Here is a 17,527-nt window from a genome sequence, read left to right as displayed (position 1 = left end):
AAGGATGAGTCCAATGCTGAAGCCATATTACTGAGGATTTAGACTACTCTATGGTAATAATGGGGCTTGGAGATCAGGCACAGACAGCAGCAGAAGAGCAGAAAAAATTCAGCGAATTGAGGAACAGACTGCAAAAAAGAGGTGTCAATGTCCCCGAGATTAGAGAGTCAAAGCAAGACTCTCAGACGACACCAGACAAAATCAGAGCCATGGAGGAAGATATAGAAGCCTCTTTTGAGAACCTTCAACATCTGGCCAAGAAAGTGTAGATAGATTTGAAGAAATTGTCATCTACTGTAGATCAGTTTTATGTATTGAAATTAGATTGATTTATAATAATATATACGGTATTTATATTCACGTTATTGGTGACCCTGCCAGCACCCTCAATCTACCTAGTGTACATGAAGCATGACAGCTGTCTGCCACTGACTTTGAAGAGGTAAAAAGAACCAGGGTTGAGGAATCCTGCAGGTCTGAATGTACAAGTGCTACTTCAACTAGTCAGGAGTTACATAGCGTTCAGATAGAAAGAATGGCATAAGATATAAGGTAGTCATCACATTGAAGGTCATTACAATCTGCTTCTTCTCCTTCTCCTCCTCCTTATCATCAGAACACACCAATCACCATGCTTGGGGTAGGTCACATTAGACATGATTCTGCACACTGTTGAGGTTTACAGTTTTACAAAGCATGACTTGACAATGGGGTCATTCCAGCAATACCAGAGGGTTACCTACCTGGGGTCCATTGTGTCCCCCAAAGACTGACTCATGCCTGGTGCTCCCTGCTCGCTCCCACTGGGACAGAGTTGTTGGTGGTCAGTACGCTGCCTGTATGAAAAAAGACTAGGTTGACAGGAGCTAGGAGAGTTTCCCAATGTCTGGCACTCCTCTCCCGCCTGCCAACCTGTTATTTTCTGTTTCATACGACTAGTGCCTTAACCACCAGTAAAAGATATTGCTAGCAGGACAGAGTAGAGTAGCACCTGGTGCATGCCAGACATTGGGAGATCCACCGAAATACATGAAGATTAGAACCCAGGCATGTAATGTCCTACAAACACTTTGTACTTTAGATTTCCAATGCTCTATCTAGATAATAAAGAATAAATACACCTGCTGTATAGCGTTGCAATTTTGCAATTTTTCTGTTATCCTTCCTTAAAAAAGTGTCAGTAAATTCACAACTGGGACCAACCATTCCCCTTGTCAATAGGGTGTGTCCTCTACAAACTGACATTATTAAAACTGACCAGTCAGCATTAGGGTCCATACACATGTAGGAAAATGGTGAGGAATTTGGTGTGGAATTTCAGCTCTGAAAAAAAAAGCTTCCCATTGATTTCAATGGGTTCCGCTAGCTTTTTATTGCACTTTATTCCACCCTTAGGGTCCATTCACACTGAAGAAAATGGTGCTTTATTTGGCGCTGAATTTTCCACGCTGATAATAAAGTCTCCCATTGATTTCAATGGATTCCGCTAGCGGGAAATTCTGTTAGTAGAAAAACAAGCTAGTGGCATGCATTGAAGTCAATGGGAGGCTCTTTTTTTTCAGTGCTGAAAATTCAACGCCAAATAAAGCGCCATTTTCCTCCTTGTGAATGAACCCTTGGGCCGGGGCCCCACGGACTGGAAACGCCGCGATTTGTCCACAGTGGTGACGCTGCGGGAAAAATCGCGGTGTTGTACAGTGCAGGCAAATTGGATGGGATTCATGCGAATCCCATCCCCACTTTGCGGAAAAGATCACAGTACGGTGGCTTTCCCGTATATATAATGTTAAGAGAAAGTCCGCAGAGGAAAACTCTGTGAACTTTCATTTAAAAGCGCTGCGGAAAGAACCGCAATGCGTTCACGCAGCGATTCTTCCTGAAGCGCTTTAGTGCTGCGGATACGGCTCGTGGGGCCTTAGCCTTAGGGTCCATTCACCCTGAGTTTTTTGGGTGCTGATGCTGAATCCATGTCAGAATCCACGTGGAAATCAAAATCAGCGCCAAAAAACTCAGTGTGAATGGACCCTTAGGTTGTATAGAGATATGGATGAGTGATAATGCGAATGGTAACACCCAGTAAATTTATCAATTTCTAGGTGGAATAACAGAGGAACAATGCTAATGCAACAACTAATGCTGTTTTACTCCATGGTGAATATAGTAAACATACTATACTAGTCAGAACAGGTCCTTGCCACTCTAAGGACCTCTTTCTTATATTAGTACCCTACAATGTAGTTAAAGAGGATCTATCATCAACCTCTCAAACTCCAACCCATTACATCTTTCCATAGGGCCGGTGCATTTGGAATTTATTCTCTAGTCCCCATCATTCCCAAAAAATCATTACTGTTAGTTTCAGTACAGTTATGCCCTTTACTTTCAGGTGGTTGGTCCTAGGTTGGAGCAGAAATAAAGGGACCAGCCACCTGACACCACAGAGTATAACTGTGATGAAAATAACAGCAATGATTATTTCGGTATGGTGGTGCCTAGAGAATAAATTCCAACTGCGACAGATTAAGCTTTGCATCACCTATTGGAGAGGTGGTTAGAGGTCCTCTTTAAGCAGGGCTGTAGACAGCCCGTACAAATAATATTTATACACTGAATAGGTGGTGTTGCCCTTTAATACAAAGCTATCTATGAACTATGCTTTTATACAATATTGAAAAGCTTTAAGCACCATAAAATTGTATTTGAGAGGTGAAGATATCTTTATTTAGTGAAATATTCACAGATCAGCTCCCTGAACAATACAACAACCCACTTCTGCTGCAAGTCAATTGTAAAGTCCATTGTGAAAAATAGACATTAAACAAATGAATAAATATGTTCCATTTGCAATAAATATGTATTTCCCCCAAAAGAATGTTTATACAAGCTAGTCATGTCATCTGTATGCTAGATGGGTCTACCAGTGGATTCACAAACTCAATCTCAAAGCTATAAGCAGTGACCAGGGCACCTGCACATATAGAATTTATATGGATTATTTCCCTTCCCTTGTATAATTGGTTACCATCCATCTAGACAACAAAGTCCAGAATTCTTACAATGGCTCTACATCCATACAAGGGGTTGTATAAGACTTGCAGAAGCAGTGCCATAACTGTTTTTGTGTTGTCCCGTCTTTGGTACTGCAACTCAGCTTTAGTGAAAAGGGCTGCAGTACCATTTACAACCTGTGGACATGTGAGGCACTGTTTGTGTCATATGGAAGAAACAATAGAAGGAAACAGTGCTTACACCACCCCCACAAATTTTAATTGTTTTGTATGTCAAAATGGATAATATATTGACAGGTAAAGGGATTTCTGACTTACTTTCCCTCAGATCCATAGCTGTTCATACTGTCCTCTATTGATTCATGGCTTGCTTGGCGTACAGTTCGACTTGGCATCTCAACAGCAAGTCCAGTTTCAGTACTGCGCTGAATAGCACCTTTAAGCTTGCGACCATCTTCTGAAAGACACAAAAAACAATATTATTACTTTACTTGTTATGCCAGATAAGAGCCACATCCCCTTCAGTTACACATTATATCAATGTTGGCTGACCCTGCTGACTGCGGTGGGAACAAATCAACCATGTGTATGGGGTCTCTTGGATTATTGTTCTCAGATAGGTAAGAGGAGAGGAGTCTTGCAGTATTTTACTACCATGTTTCCCCGAAAATAATTCATCCCCCGAAAGTAAGGCATAGACAAGGTTTTGTTAATTTGCCTAATATAAGGCACCCCCCGAAAGTAAGACATCCCCAAAAAAACATTGCACAGGAAAGCCGGCTGCTGCCTCTGCTGTGATACCGTACGTTGTATCCACTGTTCCTGCTGCTGTAAGACGAGTTGGGAGATGCCCGCTGTGCATACTATGGTAAACATTGTATGTGGCGAGGAGTGCAATCTCCGAGCTCATCCTGCAGCAGCAGGAACAGTGGATACAACGTACAGTATCACAGCAGAGGCAGTAGCTGGCTTTCCTGTGCACATGGAGCACCGCACACAGTGTTCAGCCAGCTGCAATGCCCGCGACGTGAGGCTCTCCGGCGCAACCGCTGGAAGCCTCACTAAGCCCCGCCCACCGCTTCCACCGCCGCGACCAACAGCAGCACCAGTGCTGCTACGAAGATGTGGGAAGATACAGTAAGTAGCATACCTCCCCCCCCTCCCCTAACCTCCTGCACTATCTACAACCAGCAGTCATGCCGGCGCTCCGCTAAGGGGACATTGTCCCCCGCTCCAGCCGCTCCTTACAGCAAGCATATAAGACATCCCCCGAAAATAAGACATGTCATATCTTTAGGACCAGAATTTAATATAAGACACTGTCTTATTTTCGGGTAAACATGGTACCATCTTAGTCCTCAACACCCATATGGTATTTATGGACAGTCTTGGTGTATAAAGTCAAGCAAAAAGTCATTACAGATTTTTAAGGTGTCCAAACACCTTCAATAGCTGTTTGTTGACAGCCATTCCCACCAATTCCAACATACACATCGACCCATCCAAGCATTTCTGTGTCTTCAAGAGGAAGAGAGGAGTAAGTCACTATTAGACACCTCTGGTGGTGGCTAATCTCTGGAAGAATAAAAGAATTGGAAGTTGAAATTTAGGATCCACTGAGAAAGTTAGGATGTCCTCACTCAAGTTTGACTGGTTCCACAGAGGTTTGGATGACTTTCCTTTAATAAATTTTGGAGTCCTTTAGACAATAACCAACCCAACATCCCAAATCACATTATGTACACAGTATCTAAAGTCACAGAGATGTACTTACTACATAACCCCAAATGACTCCATCCTATGCTTGTTGTAAGAACATTTAGAAGAACTTCATTATTCCGGTCATGAAAATACGGTCAATCATACCAAACATTAGAAACCAGATTTTTCTATAGCACTCTGTAACTCATGTGCAAAATATAGGTACCCATCAGGGGTAAGGGTGTAGCTATAGGGGGTGCAGAAGTAGCAGTTGGTTATCGGACCTTGGACCCTGAGAGGGCCTCATAGGTCCCTCTGCCACATAATATATACCACTATTCTAAAAGGTACAAGATAGGTAGGTGCCCCATTTCAGATTTTACACAAGTTTCAAGTTGCGCCTCTGATCGGGGGTGTTCTTATCTTCTGCCTAGGGCAGGGCAGCCTATGTTTATTTGCCACACACTCTTCACAAGATCTTAAGGTCTTGAAGAGGTTATCATAGACTATTAGAAGATGATGAAACAAGCCCAAATTATCTGTACTATCTGTACTGCGGGATATATCCCTAGTTTGCCTTTATGATAATTGCAGTCTTGATCTAGACATATATAAGAATAATTTTTGTTCTTCTCATTTTCGCATTGCCGTTCTCACCTTTTAGTCATGAACACACCGAAGAAGCGAACAAGAGGGTACATGCTATTAAGTGCAAGTGCTGATCTTACATGCGGATTTATATCAAACACTAAAGGGAAAAGGATCAATAAACAGAGGAAGAAGTGTAATAGCTTTGTTAAAGTAAGCCAGCACAGACCAAACGCGAATAAACAGAGAAATGCACTAAGGCTCTCTGTGTCTAGGGACCGCTACACCATGCCCCAGTTATGTCATCTCCAGCTATTTATAACCAAGTTGGGGAAAAAATCCTTTCACTCTGAGTTAAAATATGCATGAATTGGATTAAAAAAAAAACCTGAAGATTAAAAAAAGGATGCAACGCATTTTCTACTTGTGAAATCTGAATGGGACTGCTGCTTGTGGAGGCGAAGGTAGATCAGAGTAATATCTCCAGTCACTGGTACATACTGTACTTCATGGGATACAACTTAAATAGATATATAATACTTGTATGATATAGAATACCCAGCAGGGCATGTCAATAAGAGACAGGGTTCTACATTTGTGTCACCCATCATATTGTATATGATACAACTATTGTAAGAATGAAATGGATTAATTCAACTAAATTTAATAATGAACAACTGTTTCATCCAACCATTGACAGAGTATCATCGCCTGGAAAGAAGTTCAGTATGTAATAATTTTCATCCACTAGTGATCTTTCTATGAAAGATTCCCATAAAGATTGTTCTTCCTTTGCCAGGTGCCATGGGTAGCGATTCTGAACGGTAACACTCAATATGGATGGTGTCTATAAGATGATCATTCATTCAAAGGCTGCTCAACCATTAACCTTGTTCTATCGATTGTGTATGACTACCACAAAGCCCAAGATCTTAATCTAGGACTAAACCTAAAATCTAATAACCCTAATAAATTGTAACGTCTCTGCCTGTTCTGGTCTCTGTGCCACCCTCCGCTCTCACACTGCGGCGCAGGAGGCGTATCCAGTTTGATCCTTTGCTTAGTATTTTTCGTTCTGTAATTGATAATCCACCACACCCATCTGCCTTCACCTTCTTTTCCCTCCGCTCCACTAATAAGTTTAGCCTTGCCCTGTGATTGACAGCCTATCCGCCTATCAACTCCAGGGCAGGTTCTTCCTCCCTATTTATTCTTGGCTCTCATTGACATTGGTGCTTGCTATTGCCTCGTGCGTGCTGGCTTTTCTCTTGCTGTTTTTTCTTGTACTCTAAGGGCCCCTTCACACGGCGTATACGCTCACTGCTTTGGAGCGTGTAAACGTTCCGTAGCAGTGGCGTCTAAAAGCAGATCGCATTGATTTCTATGGGAGCCGGCATACGCGCGCTCGCCATAGAAATGAATGGGCTGCTTTTTCCATTCATTTCTATGGGGAGCGCGCGTCTGCGGGCTCCCATAGAAAACAATGGGAAGTGCTTTAGACGCCGCTGCTACGGAACGTTTACATGCTCCAAAGCAGTGAGCGTATACGCCGTGTGAAGGGGCCCTAACTCTTGACCTCTGGCTTTCCCTATTGACTACTCTTTTGGATATCGATTTTGACACTGCATTGCTTTACTAACCCCTGGCTAGCTGACCTCCCTTGTTGTTGTTTGTCTTATCCGTGTTTTGTGTGTCACGTATTTAGGAAGGGTCTGCTAGGATTGGACCGGCAAGCAGGAAGGGACAGTGGGGGGTTTCAGACCAGGGCTCACTGTCTCTTGTGTCCCTTTCTCCAGGGTTTCCAGCAGCTACTGGGATATTGCTGTCCTAGCAATTTCCTAACACAAATACAGCAAATATAAAAACACGATGAACAAACACTTATAGATCTCTTCTGCAGTCTTGAGACTCCTCTCACAGTCTTAGCTCCTGTTCAGACGGCTCAGATTCCAATTGGGTATTACATAACTAAATGACCAAGAGAAAAATAAACCAGAAACATGGAAATGAAGGAAAATCTCGAATGTGAATGCAAACTTGTGATGAATACTGCCTTACATAAGCGACACAAGAAACTTCTGAGTTTCTGAACAATTTATGCCCAGAATATGTCCTATTTCTATTTAGGTCTGGCATTCTGTAATTTACCATGTGTCACAGCCATTCATCTTGCTGCTCAATCCTTTGGTCTTCCATCAGCTATTCTAAGCACAACTGTCCATTCCAATGAGTTAGGCTGATGTTTGGTTTCTTGTTCTCCTTCCATGTACCTGGATTAGAAGAACTCAATGTCCCATCACTGCTGCTGTATAGGGGAAGGTAAGTGAAAACCACTTAGATAACATTTATGGATCATGGTTGTCACTTTTCAAGCACTCCACAGGTGAGGGCGGATGTGGCCTGGGTTGTGATCCTTGGTGCAGGGACCTTTAAGATCCTTGGTTTATCTACCTGACAGAACATTGTTAACAATTAGAAGGTATTTCTCCTTACGCCATACAACGCTATGCAGTGATCACCGCTACATGCTTCAGCCCTTTCATTTTGATAGTTTAATACTTGTCTCTAGATGAAAGCACAGAGATATTTAATGGGTGCAATAACTCAGCCACGGAGACAGTATCATTTCATGCTCTGATTTATTCTGTCAACAGGGAAATATAAGAAGTACCACATGGTTATATATAGATTTAATGCACATGAAAAATGGGGCTGACATCTTGCTTTAAGTTCACCTCGGTGACAATCCTTGTTCTTAGTAATTGAAAATTATAATCTAAGAGAACTTTCTCATTAGTAGTTAGAATGTAAAACAGAAATCTTTTCAATTCTTAATCTAATGTCTACAAATTCATATGTAAATTTAAAGGGGTTTCTGATGATTTCTCCATGGGATAGGTTGTCAGCATATGATCTGTTGGAGTCCCACAACCGGACCCTGTACAGATCTGCTGTTCTAGCAGCCCCTGGGTTCTGGAAGTTACTAATGGACAGAGTGTGACTGTAGTAGAAAGGTGAAATGGGAAACCAGTTTGCCCCTGAACACACAGGTTATTGTACATGTAGTGTGGAGATGTATGCTACGCTTATAGCTTCTTTTTTTTCTTTGTTATTTATTGTGTTTTGTACTTTTATGCTGAAAGTCACAGCTAGCGATCACTGAAATAAATGTAGAGCCGCGGCAGTAGTCGAAGACTCAGAATAGGCCATCAAAATGTGATCAGTGAGGGAGGGGGGCAACATCTGGCCCCTGCACCTCTAGGCTATTACAGACTGCTGTCAGGCCCAATGTCCAAAATTGGAAGCATCTGTACATTGTATAGTGGCTGTGCCATGTTCCTGGAGCTCTGCTCCCATTCACTTCAAGGAGAGCTGAGATGCATTAACATTGTATGGCCATTATACAACGCACAGAGCCCTCTGCTTCCAGCTCCACACACTGTATAGTACTGGGACTGGTAGCAATCCCAATAGCTGATCAGTGCAGGTGCCAGGTCAGTCCCATACCATTCAGATGTCAATGGCCTATCCTGAGGTCAGGAAACCCCTTTTTAGAGAAAAGTGTTATCTCGGTGAATAGAAATATACAAAACTGCTTTGACATATATCCTTATCCTTACTAATATTATTATTAAATGTGAAAGTTTGGACGTTTGGATGTTTGTTCCACTATCATGCTGCAACGCCCGAACGGATTTCAATAAAATTTCACACATACCTAGAATGCCACCCGGAAAAGAACATAGGCACCTCACAATCCCCGTATATAGCCAGGTTTGCCGACCCCGAGCACCAAATTCACGGTCCGTGTAGGCTGCAGGACCTGAGCTGACGTCACCATGTCAGGCGCGGGGCTCCGATTGGACCAGGCCACTTTGGGGGCGGAGCTATAGAACTAAAATCCGGCCACACACTGACATGAAGAACATGGCGTCCTGCATGCCAGCAGCCAAGAGCCGCACATGCCGGCATCACTGTAGCCTGGCGTGCGGCGTGGACTGGTGAGTCCGCCGGGGCCCCAGAGGTGCGGAAGGGGTAGAAGTAACTGTGACGAACTCCCGCAATTACCTGTGCCGTGTGCCGTGCATGGCTGCAGCAGCTGCGCAGCACAGTCTGCCAACCCTCTGCACCCTGGTAACCTCGGCACACAGGGAGCCCGGGGTGGGGTGAGCCTGGGGTCGCAGGTTAGGGTGGGGATGTTGTTTAGGGAGGGCAAAAATGGGGCACAGGGTGGGGTGGGTATGTAGGGGGGGCAGGGGGCCCGGGGTGGTGTGGGAAGGGGGGGGGGGTGAGGTGACCCGGGGTCGGAGGGAGGGAGCGAGGGAATGGAGGAGCTGGTAGGGAAAAAAGTTTGGGGGGGCCAGGGGCTAGAAGAGGTGAAGGGGCCCGGAGGGTGCAAGGTGAGGTCCATGGGCGCACTGGTGTTGGACGGGCCCACTGTGCCCACAAGGCAAAGGTGGAGGCCGAGGCAGCACTGCAGGTGGGGCACGCAATGGGTGAGGGGGCCGCGGACGAAGTCGCGGGTATAGCTAATGTAATATATATCTTGCTTCTGCAGTTGAATATTATGACAACTTGCTTATGCAGACAGTATATATGACACTAATGCACATTGTACATAATTTATGTCAATGTATTTTTATATGATTTAGTTGTCCTTTAAATTAAAAATGCTTAAAGCCTTTATGTTACAATCCTTATTCAGAGAAACACTGCATCATTGTTAGGGAATTGCTAGATGACAATTCCCCAGATGCTGCTGGAGAACCCTGGAGAAAGGGGCACAAGGGACAGTGAGCCCTAAGCTGAAGCCCCCACTGTCCCTTCCTATTGCCAGGTCCTATCCTACATAATAGGCAGCAACTTGAAGAAAATCCCTTCCTATATATGTGACACACAAAACGCAGACACGACAAACAACAACAATGGGAGGTCAGCTAGCCAGGGTTCGGTAACAGTCGAGCAATGCAGTGCCAAATCAATGTCCAAAAGAATAGTCAGTAGGGAAAGCCAGAGGCCAAGGATAAGAATACAAGTAAATTAACAGCAAGAGAAGCCAGCAAGCATGAGGCAATAACAGGCACCAGTGTGAATGTGAGCCAAGACTAAATCCATCCGCCCTGGACATGACAGGAAGGCAGGCTCGCAATCACAGGGCAAGACAAGATTTAACCACTTAGTGCAAATTCAATTACAGAACTAGAGCTGTGTTCACACAGTGCAACTAAAAACTCTAAGCAAATTATCAAACTGCACACGCCTCCTGCGCCGCAGCATGCGAGCAGAGGGTGGCGCAGAGACCCGAACAGGCAGAGATGTTATAATCATACTATACAGACAGTGACCTCGCCGATCTAAGGGCAGGGACCTCTGTGACAACAGTACTCCAATAGTTTCAGACAATATTGGGGCGATTGACAGCAAGCTGGTGGAAGCCAGGGAGCTCGGGATTTGTTGCATTTTCAGCTGCCCTGTGTGTGACACTGAGTCACTTAATACCAGCACTCCTGGCTTCGTAGTAAATGTTCATATGAAATACTGACAGATGGGCTCTAGGAAAATACGCCTAATTTATCCATGATATTTGGATACACTCCACTGCGAGGCTACAGAACTGGCTTAAAGTTTTAATTGCTACGTATGACAAGAGGCATCACGTACAGAGAAAGGGCGCAAATGAAGTCACTGGAAACGTTGCCTCACCAGCCATTAACAACAAGCTGTTTGTTACAGGTATTGCATATTACACCTATACATGATAATCCAATTTAAAAAATAAATAAATAAATAAAAATCCACTTTTCATTTTGGCTGCAAAAACTGCACCAATAAAACCTGAATGTGAGAATAATTTGCTAATATTTGAAACAAAAAAACAAACGTAAGTCTATAGGCGCGGGTAATTAGAGATGGATGGACCTCTCAGGATTAGTTTTGTTTGGAAAAGTTTCAAATAATTGGGAATATTTGAGTCAGTCGGTTCGCCCACCTATAGTTATAACAAGGCACCATGGGGTTCCAACTCCATCATGACCACCTTCAGCAGCAAGTTCAGAATATGAAAGGTGTTGGAATATTTTGGTTTCTTGAATAAACAGGGATAATGCTTATAATGATGTCATAACCTACACAAAGACATTGCAGCTCAACAATTACATAAACTGTGATGGACACTGACATAGTAATATAGTAGATAACTATACATCAAGTTGATCAGGAAAAGGTAAAAATCCTCACGCAATTGATGCCAATTGCCCCATCAGAGGAAAAAAGTCCCTGGATCAAAATCCTATCACAAAAATGTCTAGCTCCCATAATCTATGATATCCTTACTTTCATAAAAGGCATTCAGGCGCGTGTTGAACTTGTATATGTTATAAGGAATCACCACATCATATGGCAGTGAGTTCCATAGTGTCACCACTTTTACAACTTTGGAAAACCCTTTTTTTTCTCTAGACATGGCGGATATGCCGTTGTCACAGTTACAAGCTGTGGTATAGAGAGATCATTCATATACAGTATTTGTACAATGTAATTTGGCCACCCCCAATACGTCTTTTTATCAAACTGAATAATCCCCAAGCTTGATGAATCTGTCTTTATACTCGAATCCACATTATACCATATCACAGGGATAAATAACTTGAACAAAAAACTCACAACTGATAATAAAATGTTACCTTTCAGGTTTCGGAAATAATGCATTGATGTGACAGCACAGAAATAATGGAATTACACAGAAATAAAGGATCACCCCTTGTACCACTCATTCAACCTCTTTTGGTATAAACTATTTATACCTAAGACTACAAGACAACCTGCATAAGGAGTGACAACAAAATTATCCAATGTGTTCTAGGAAAGTATAATCACAAATACCCGTATTCCTCTAAAGCTGCCCAACTGCAGTGGCCTGTACTGTAACAAGAAAAAAATCATATGTATTACTATTGGAGCATCATATGATCAAGATCACATGACCTGATCACAGCAGTATCCACATTAACTAAAGGCACGGGGGTGGGTCTTCAGCCCTGGAAACACTGCTCTTGCTGCTTAAAGGGGTTTTCCGGGCAGAATTTTTTTTTTTTTTTTTTGAAAGGTCTGTTAGTGCTAGTAAAGGGTTAATAAGTACACCCATATACCTTTAGCAGTGTTTGGAGTGATTTCTGGGTATCTCTAGTAGTTGCTTGCATTCTCTGCCTTTGTTTACAGGGTGTTAGCCTCCTGCTGTGCAGCTTCTTGTGTAGCTGCTACACTAACTCCCTCTCACTCAGCTCCCCCTCCTCTCACTCCGTTACAAAACCATCCCTGTCTCAAGAGTCTAGCCCCTTGTACCAGTGGAGTAACTACCGGGGTAGCAGGGGTAGTGGTTGCCACAGGGCCCGGGACATTAGGGGCTGCTACCGCTGCGTTTTTTTTTTCTTAATAGGCCGTTACCCGCTGGAGCTACTCCAGCGGGTAACAGGCCCTATTTACTTACTGATCCTGGCAGGGGGCAGGATTGGTAAGTGACTCCACGGACCCCACAAACACATTATTATACTCGGGGGATCTTTTTAGACCCCCCGAGTATAATGATCGGAGGTCCAGGGGAGGTAAGAGAACATAAAAAACCATGTTACTCATCTTTCCGCGCTTCGGGCAGGTTCGGGCCTACTTGTGGACGCTCTCTGATGTCACATGAGCCAGGACGTAGGTCCCGGTCATGTGACGTCCCGGGTCATGTGACGTCCCGGATGTCATTGAAGAAGGCCGACACCACTGAGGACTGTAGTGGAGCAGGAGGTAGGTAAGTAACATTGTTTTTTATCTTTGTATCCCCTCTCTGTCTCCAATTATTATACTCTGGGGTGTGAAAAGGCCCCAGAGTATAATAATTGTTCATGGGTGTCCACAATGGGGCATAATACTGTGTGCAGGGGCCACTATGGGGCATAATACTGTGTGTAGGGGCCACTATGGGGCATAATAGTGTGCAAAAGGGCCACTATGAGGCATAGCAGTGTGTACAGGGGCCACTATGGGCAATAATAGAGAGCGCAGGAATGCGGGAGGGGGGGTTGGTAGTGGTCTTTGGTGGGCGTCGGTCAGGGAGGGGGCCCCATGTAAAAAGTTCGCCATGGGGCCCCGCCATTCCTAGTTAAGCCACTGCCTTCTACCCTACCTTTCTCACTAAGACTAGCGATCTCGCCCATTACTAGCCCCTGCCAACCTACCCCCGTCTCCCTAGATAACCTATTCCACTCACTACTAGAAGACAGGAAGGCTGGGTAAGTATTGATGAGGATAGGGGAGGGTGAATAGTAATGGAGGCATTCTGTTTTGGAAGCAGTGAAATGGAACGTCAGTGAATTATCATAAAGTGTTTCTGAGGTGGTCACATGACTGCTCCAGGGATATGGGTATTTATAGATTTTTTTATTTGTTGTAAATTAGAAATTAGGTGGGGGGAGGGAGTTTATTTTAGGGGTTAATTCTCAGTTTATCCTGGACAACCCCTTTAAGTAGGATGGGTAGTGTCATAGCAGTGGGAGGATTCACTCTAACTACATGGGGTAGTACAGGCAGGAGATAATAGAGGTCTTAGTAGTAAAAATCAGTGCTACAGGGAGCTATAGAGTGTCTTGGACTATCTAACAACTTGATTGAGTCCTCTCCTAGCATAGCAGAAAGTCTGGTTCTAGTACTGTACTTGATGATAAATGACAAAGAGGGATAGAAGTAGAGTTTTTATGCCTTGACAAGGCACTGATGGGATTTTGATGCCCAATGCTGGCATCTTAAAAGGCAGACTTTTATGATCTGTCAAGAAGTCTTTGAGCTAAAAGAAAGCAAAACACAATCGATTCTCTGCCAGCCAAAGTCTCATAAAGAGCTATTTCTGGTAGACCACAAACGTTTACAAACATCCTACGTTCCTGAAAGGAGTTATCAATAACCCAGATAGAGCAGGAATAGGTTCTCCTTTGATGGCACGGGCCTGCTGTGACAGGCTGCAGATGGATTCACTCCTACAGAAGATACTGGGGACATTAACCTCAATTGTATCCTGTTTCCTCATACAGAACATTCCCACACAGCAGATGTGTTTTCTAATTGCTGCTTTATATTATTTTTTTCAATTATGCAGAGCTTGAGTTTTATGAATACCTCCAAGAAAAATCGCTTCATTCTTTGCAATTATTGGATATGGATTCCTAAGCTATGGGAGTTTCATGTGTTGGAAATTGCTGATATATGCAAACATAAAAATGCACCAAACGTACAAAATATAATGTAGTATTATGAGTACAATGTGTAGCTGCTACACTAACTCCCTCTCACTCAGCTCCCCCTCCTCTCACTCCGTTACAAAACCATCCCTGTCTCAAGAGCCTAGCCCCTTGTACCAGTGGAGTAACTACCGGGGTAGCAGGGGTAGTGGTTGCCACAGGGCCCGGGACATTAGGGGCTGCTACCACTGCGTTTTTTTTTTCTTAATAGGCACTGTTAATAGGAATTGTTGTTTAAACAAACTTTACATAGAGGAATAGTACTTCTACATAATAGAACTTATTTTTGTAGAAGTCTATGGAGAATGGTGGTTTGGAGAAATGAGAAGTAAATGCAGAAGATAAAAGAAGAAATCCAGGCTCAGACTGATGCTGGAGCTTAATTGAGGTCTTTCTATCACAACCAAAGTGCTTTATTTACATCACTGCAAGTCAGTACTTCTCGATATCCCTGCATTGTCCTGAAGCTGCTTCTGACTGAGGGAGAAACACTACTCACTTTGTGCAGTGTATGACAGCTAGTCTCCATCCACTAGTTCAGAGATGTAGCATGCAAAAGGGGAAACTGGTAAACAGTACAAAATATAAGTCATATACTAACCAGATATAGTGTATGGCTCATCCTGAAATGACAAATGAAATAACATATACACTTTAAATCTCATTACTTAGGTCAAGGCTTGATGAAATAAATGCATTGCTACTTATTGAGTCCTATAGGACTATATGAAGTCCTAGACCCCAATGGCAGAAATCCTGTAAATTTCCATAGAAATGTTCAGAAAGCGAATTGGGATTACATGGTGAGAGCTCAGCCTTGGGTTGGAGAAATGAGTAAGACATTGTTGTAATATAGGTTCCTTAGAGCAGATGTATGCACATAGATCTTATCGATGAGCGCAGTATGGCTTCTCTGAGAACTGCCAGTGATACAGCTCTGGACCTACAGTATGTTACAAAGCAGCAGCTGATACGATGCTCATTTAGATAATTGTGTCCATCATTAATAAAGGGAGACTTTCATTGTGTCTTTCCACACATCAGACACTAATAAATGCATACATTCTGGGCAACCTGTCAAGAATCACAGATCTTATTTTGAAAATCTGGAAGTACTTACTGTATATTTGTTTATTGCATAAGCAGCAAACCATCTGGCCATCAGCAACGTGGCACAGGATCACACATTTATACCGCAACCATTGAAACAGCAGCTGTAGTAGTGGCAATGTAGCCTGAGATATGTGCATCACATTATGCCGATCAGACTATAGGAAATGAATGTCATCTTACACAGATGATAAATTATTTATGTCCTACACGTGGTGCTCAACCAGTAAACTTAACCAAGTGAGACAATGAAACCTAATTGAAGACATTACAATCTAATTTTGTTTGCATAATTGTGCCTATCAGATGACCACTTATTTGGGAGCATGGTCACTGCGCCAATGCTACTAAGGCTCCCAATAGCTAAATGGACCAGCATCTGGGTATAGTTAAAACGTTTCTTCTTTATTCTGGGACATGAAAACCAAAAAATTGCTCTGTTTAGGTGTTTCAGACCAGTTGGTCCTTATTCATAGCTAGCATGGGCTATAGATAAGGACTGACAAGTCTGGAACATGTAAGCGGAGGGCTTTTTTTGGAGAGGTCACTTTTATGATCCTAATGTACTGTAATAAAGAGACGTTTTAGTTGTGTCAAGTGCTGGTCTCTTTTCCTATTGTATACCTTGGATTATAGCGACATTTAGGGACTGAAGCAGACTTGTACTGAGACATGGGAGGTGAGCTGGCTTTGTAGTTTTATCCACATCATAACATTATTGCTAAAGCTGTGTTCACATTTGTGTTGAGATCATCCGATGGCAGTTGAGAGGAATATGCCGAAACCCTTATGAACCCTCTAATTCAGTCATTGGTATTCCTCAGGTTTGCCATACTCTATTAGTGATCTATTATAAATTATAGTCATGGCACTGGTGTGAACAGAACCTACCAATATGTTATCACTGAAGTCCCTAAATAAGTCTCTACACCACTGGAAATCCTCTCTCAAAGTGGTCATGGGTGCTCTTTTTCCTAACTATCCATTAGTCCTGGTTTCACATCTGCATTCGGTATTCCGTTCGTGAGAGTCCGCATGGGGACCCCCCGAACGGAATACCGAATGCATTGACAAGCAGTGAGGAATGAAAGCACACAGACCCCATAGACTATAATGGGGTCCGAATGTTTTCCACGCAGTGTCCACATGAGTCATGCAGAGATGAAAGTAGTTCATGAAGTACTTTTCTCTCTGCATATTCCGTGCAGGCAGTGTTATGTCAGTCCAGGTAGCTGCAACGGGGCTAAGGGATAGCAGTGGGGAATCTCGCCCTGCACTACTCCCACTAGCTATCCCGGTCCCTGCCTCACGGGTGTGGGTCGGCTGTACTCAGGCTAAGCCTGACCCCGACAGCTCCTCTCTCACTGACACCGTAGGCCTAGAGGGAAGTGGGAGAAGGAATGCCCTATAAGACCTCTAGGGACTGGAGACTAAAGGGGGTCACCCCTAACAAACAAGTGAAGCTGCTACTGACAGGGACTGACAAGGGTGTGCACTGACTAACAACACAAGCAGCACACAGGAAAAATGTGGGAAAGGATTCCCCCAAACCAATATGGGAAGGAACCATACACTAGGAAACAAACACAGGGAAACTGAGTAGAAATCAAAGGATAAGGCAATTCACTCACACAGTCAATTATACACAGAGGGAGGATTGGTGAACACAGAAGGGAAAACACACAAACCAACTCGTTCACCCAAACCTCCCAAAAACCAACCACAGAACTTCCTCTATCCCAGAACACCACCTACTCCTCCTGCTAAGGCCTAGCTCTGTAAAAGCGACACTCAGCACAGAACCATGGGAGGCATGGGTTTAAATACAGAGTAGAGACCACT

General features: G+C 43.5%; 1 protein-coding gene across 3 annotated transcripts in view; it reads right to left on the bottom strand.

The window, feature by feature from the left end:
- The window catches only part of RIMS4 (regulating synaptic membrane exocytosis 4), a 172,910-nt gene that overhangs the window by 77,370 nt on the left and 78,013 nt on the right, over nucleotides 1–17,527 (bottom strand). The window contains exons 2-3 of one of the 3 annotated variants that reach the window (XM_075278379.1): nucleotides 3,327–3,462; nucleotides 744–836 (exon numbers count right to left, since the gene is read on the bottom strand). In XM_075278379.1, the coding sequence (XP_075134480.1) occupies nucleotides 744–836; nucleotides 3,327–3,462 (229 nt within the window). Of the gene's footprint in view, nucleotides 1–743; nucleotides 837–3,326; nucleotides 3,466–17,527 lie in introns of all 3 variants that reach the window. The other 2 variants (XM_075278378.1, XM_075278380.1) reach the window with 2 other exon arrangements.

This window comes from Leptodactylus fuscus, chromosome 6 (genome assembly GCF_031893055.1).
Source record: "Leptodactylus fuscus isolate aLepFus1 chromosome 6, aLepFus1.hap2, whole genome shotgun sequence".
Lineage (NCBI taxonomy): Eukaryota > Metazoa > Chordata > Amphibia > Anura > Leptodactylidae > Leptodactylus > Leptodactylus fuscus.
This window is presented reverse-complemented; position numbering and strand designations above follow the sequence as displayed.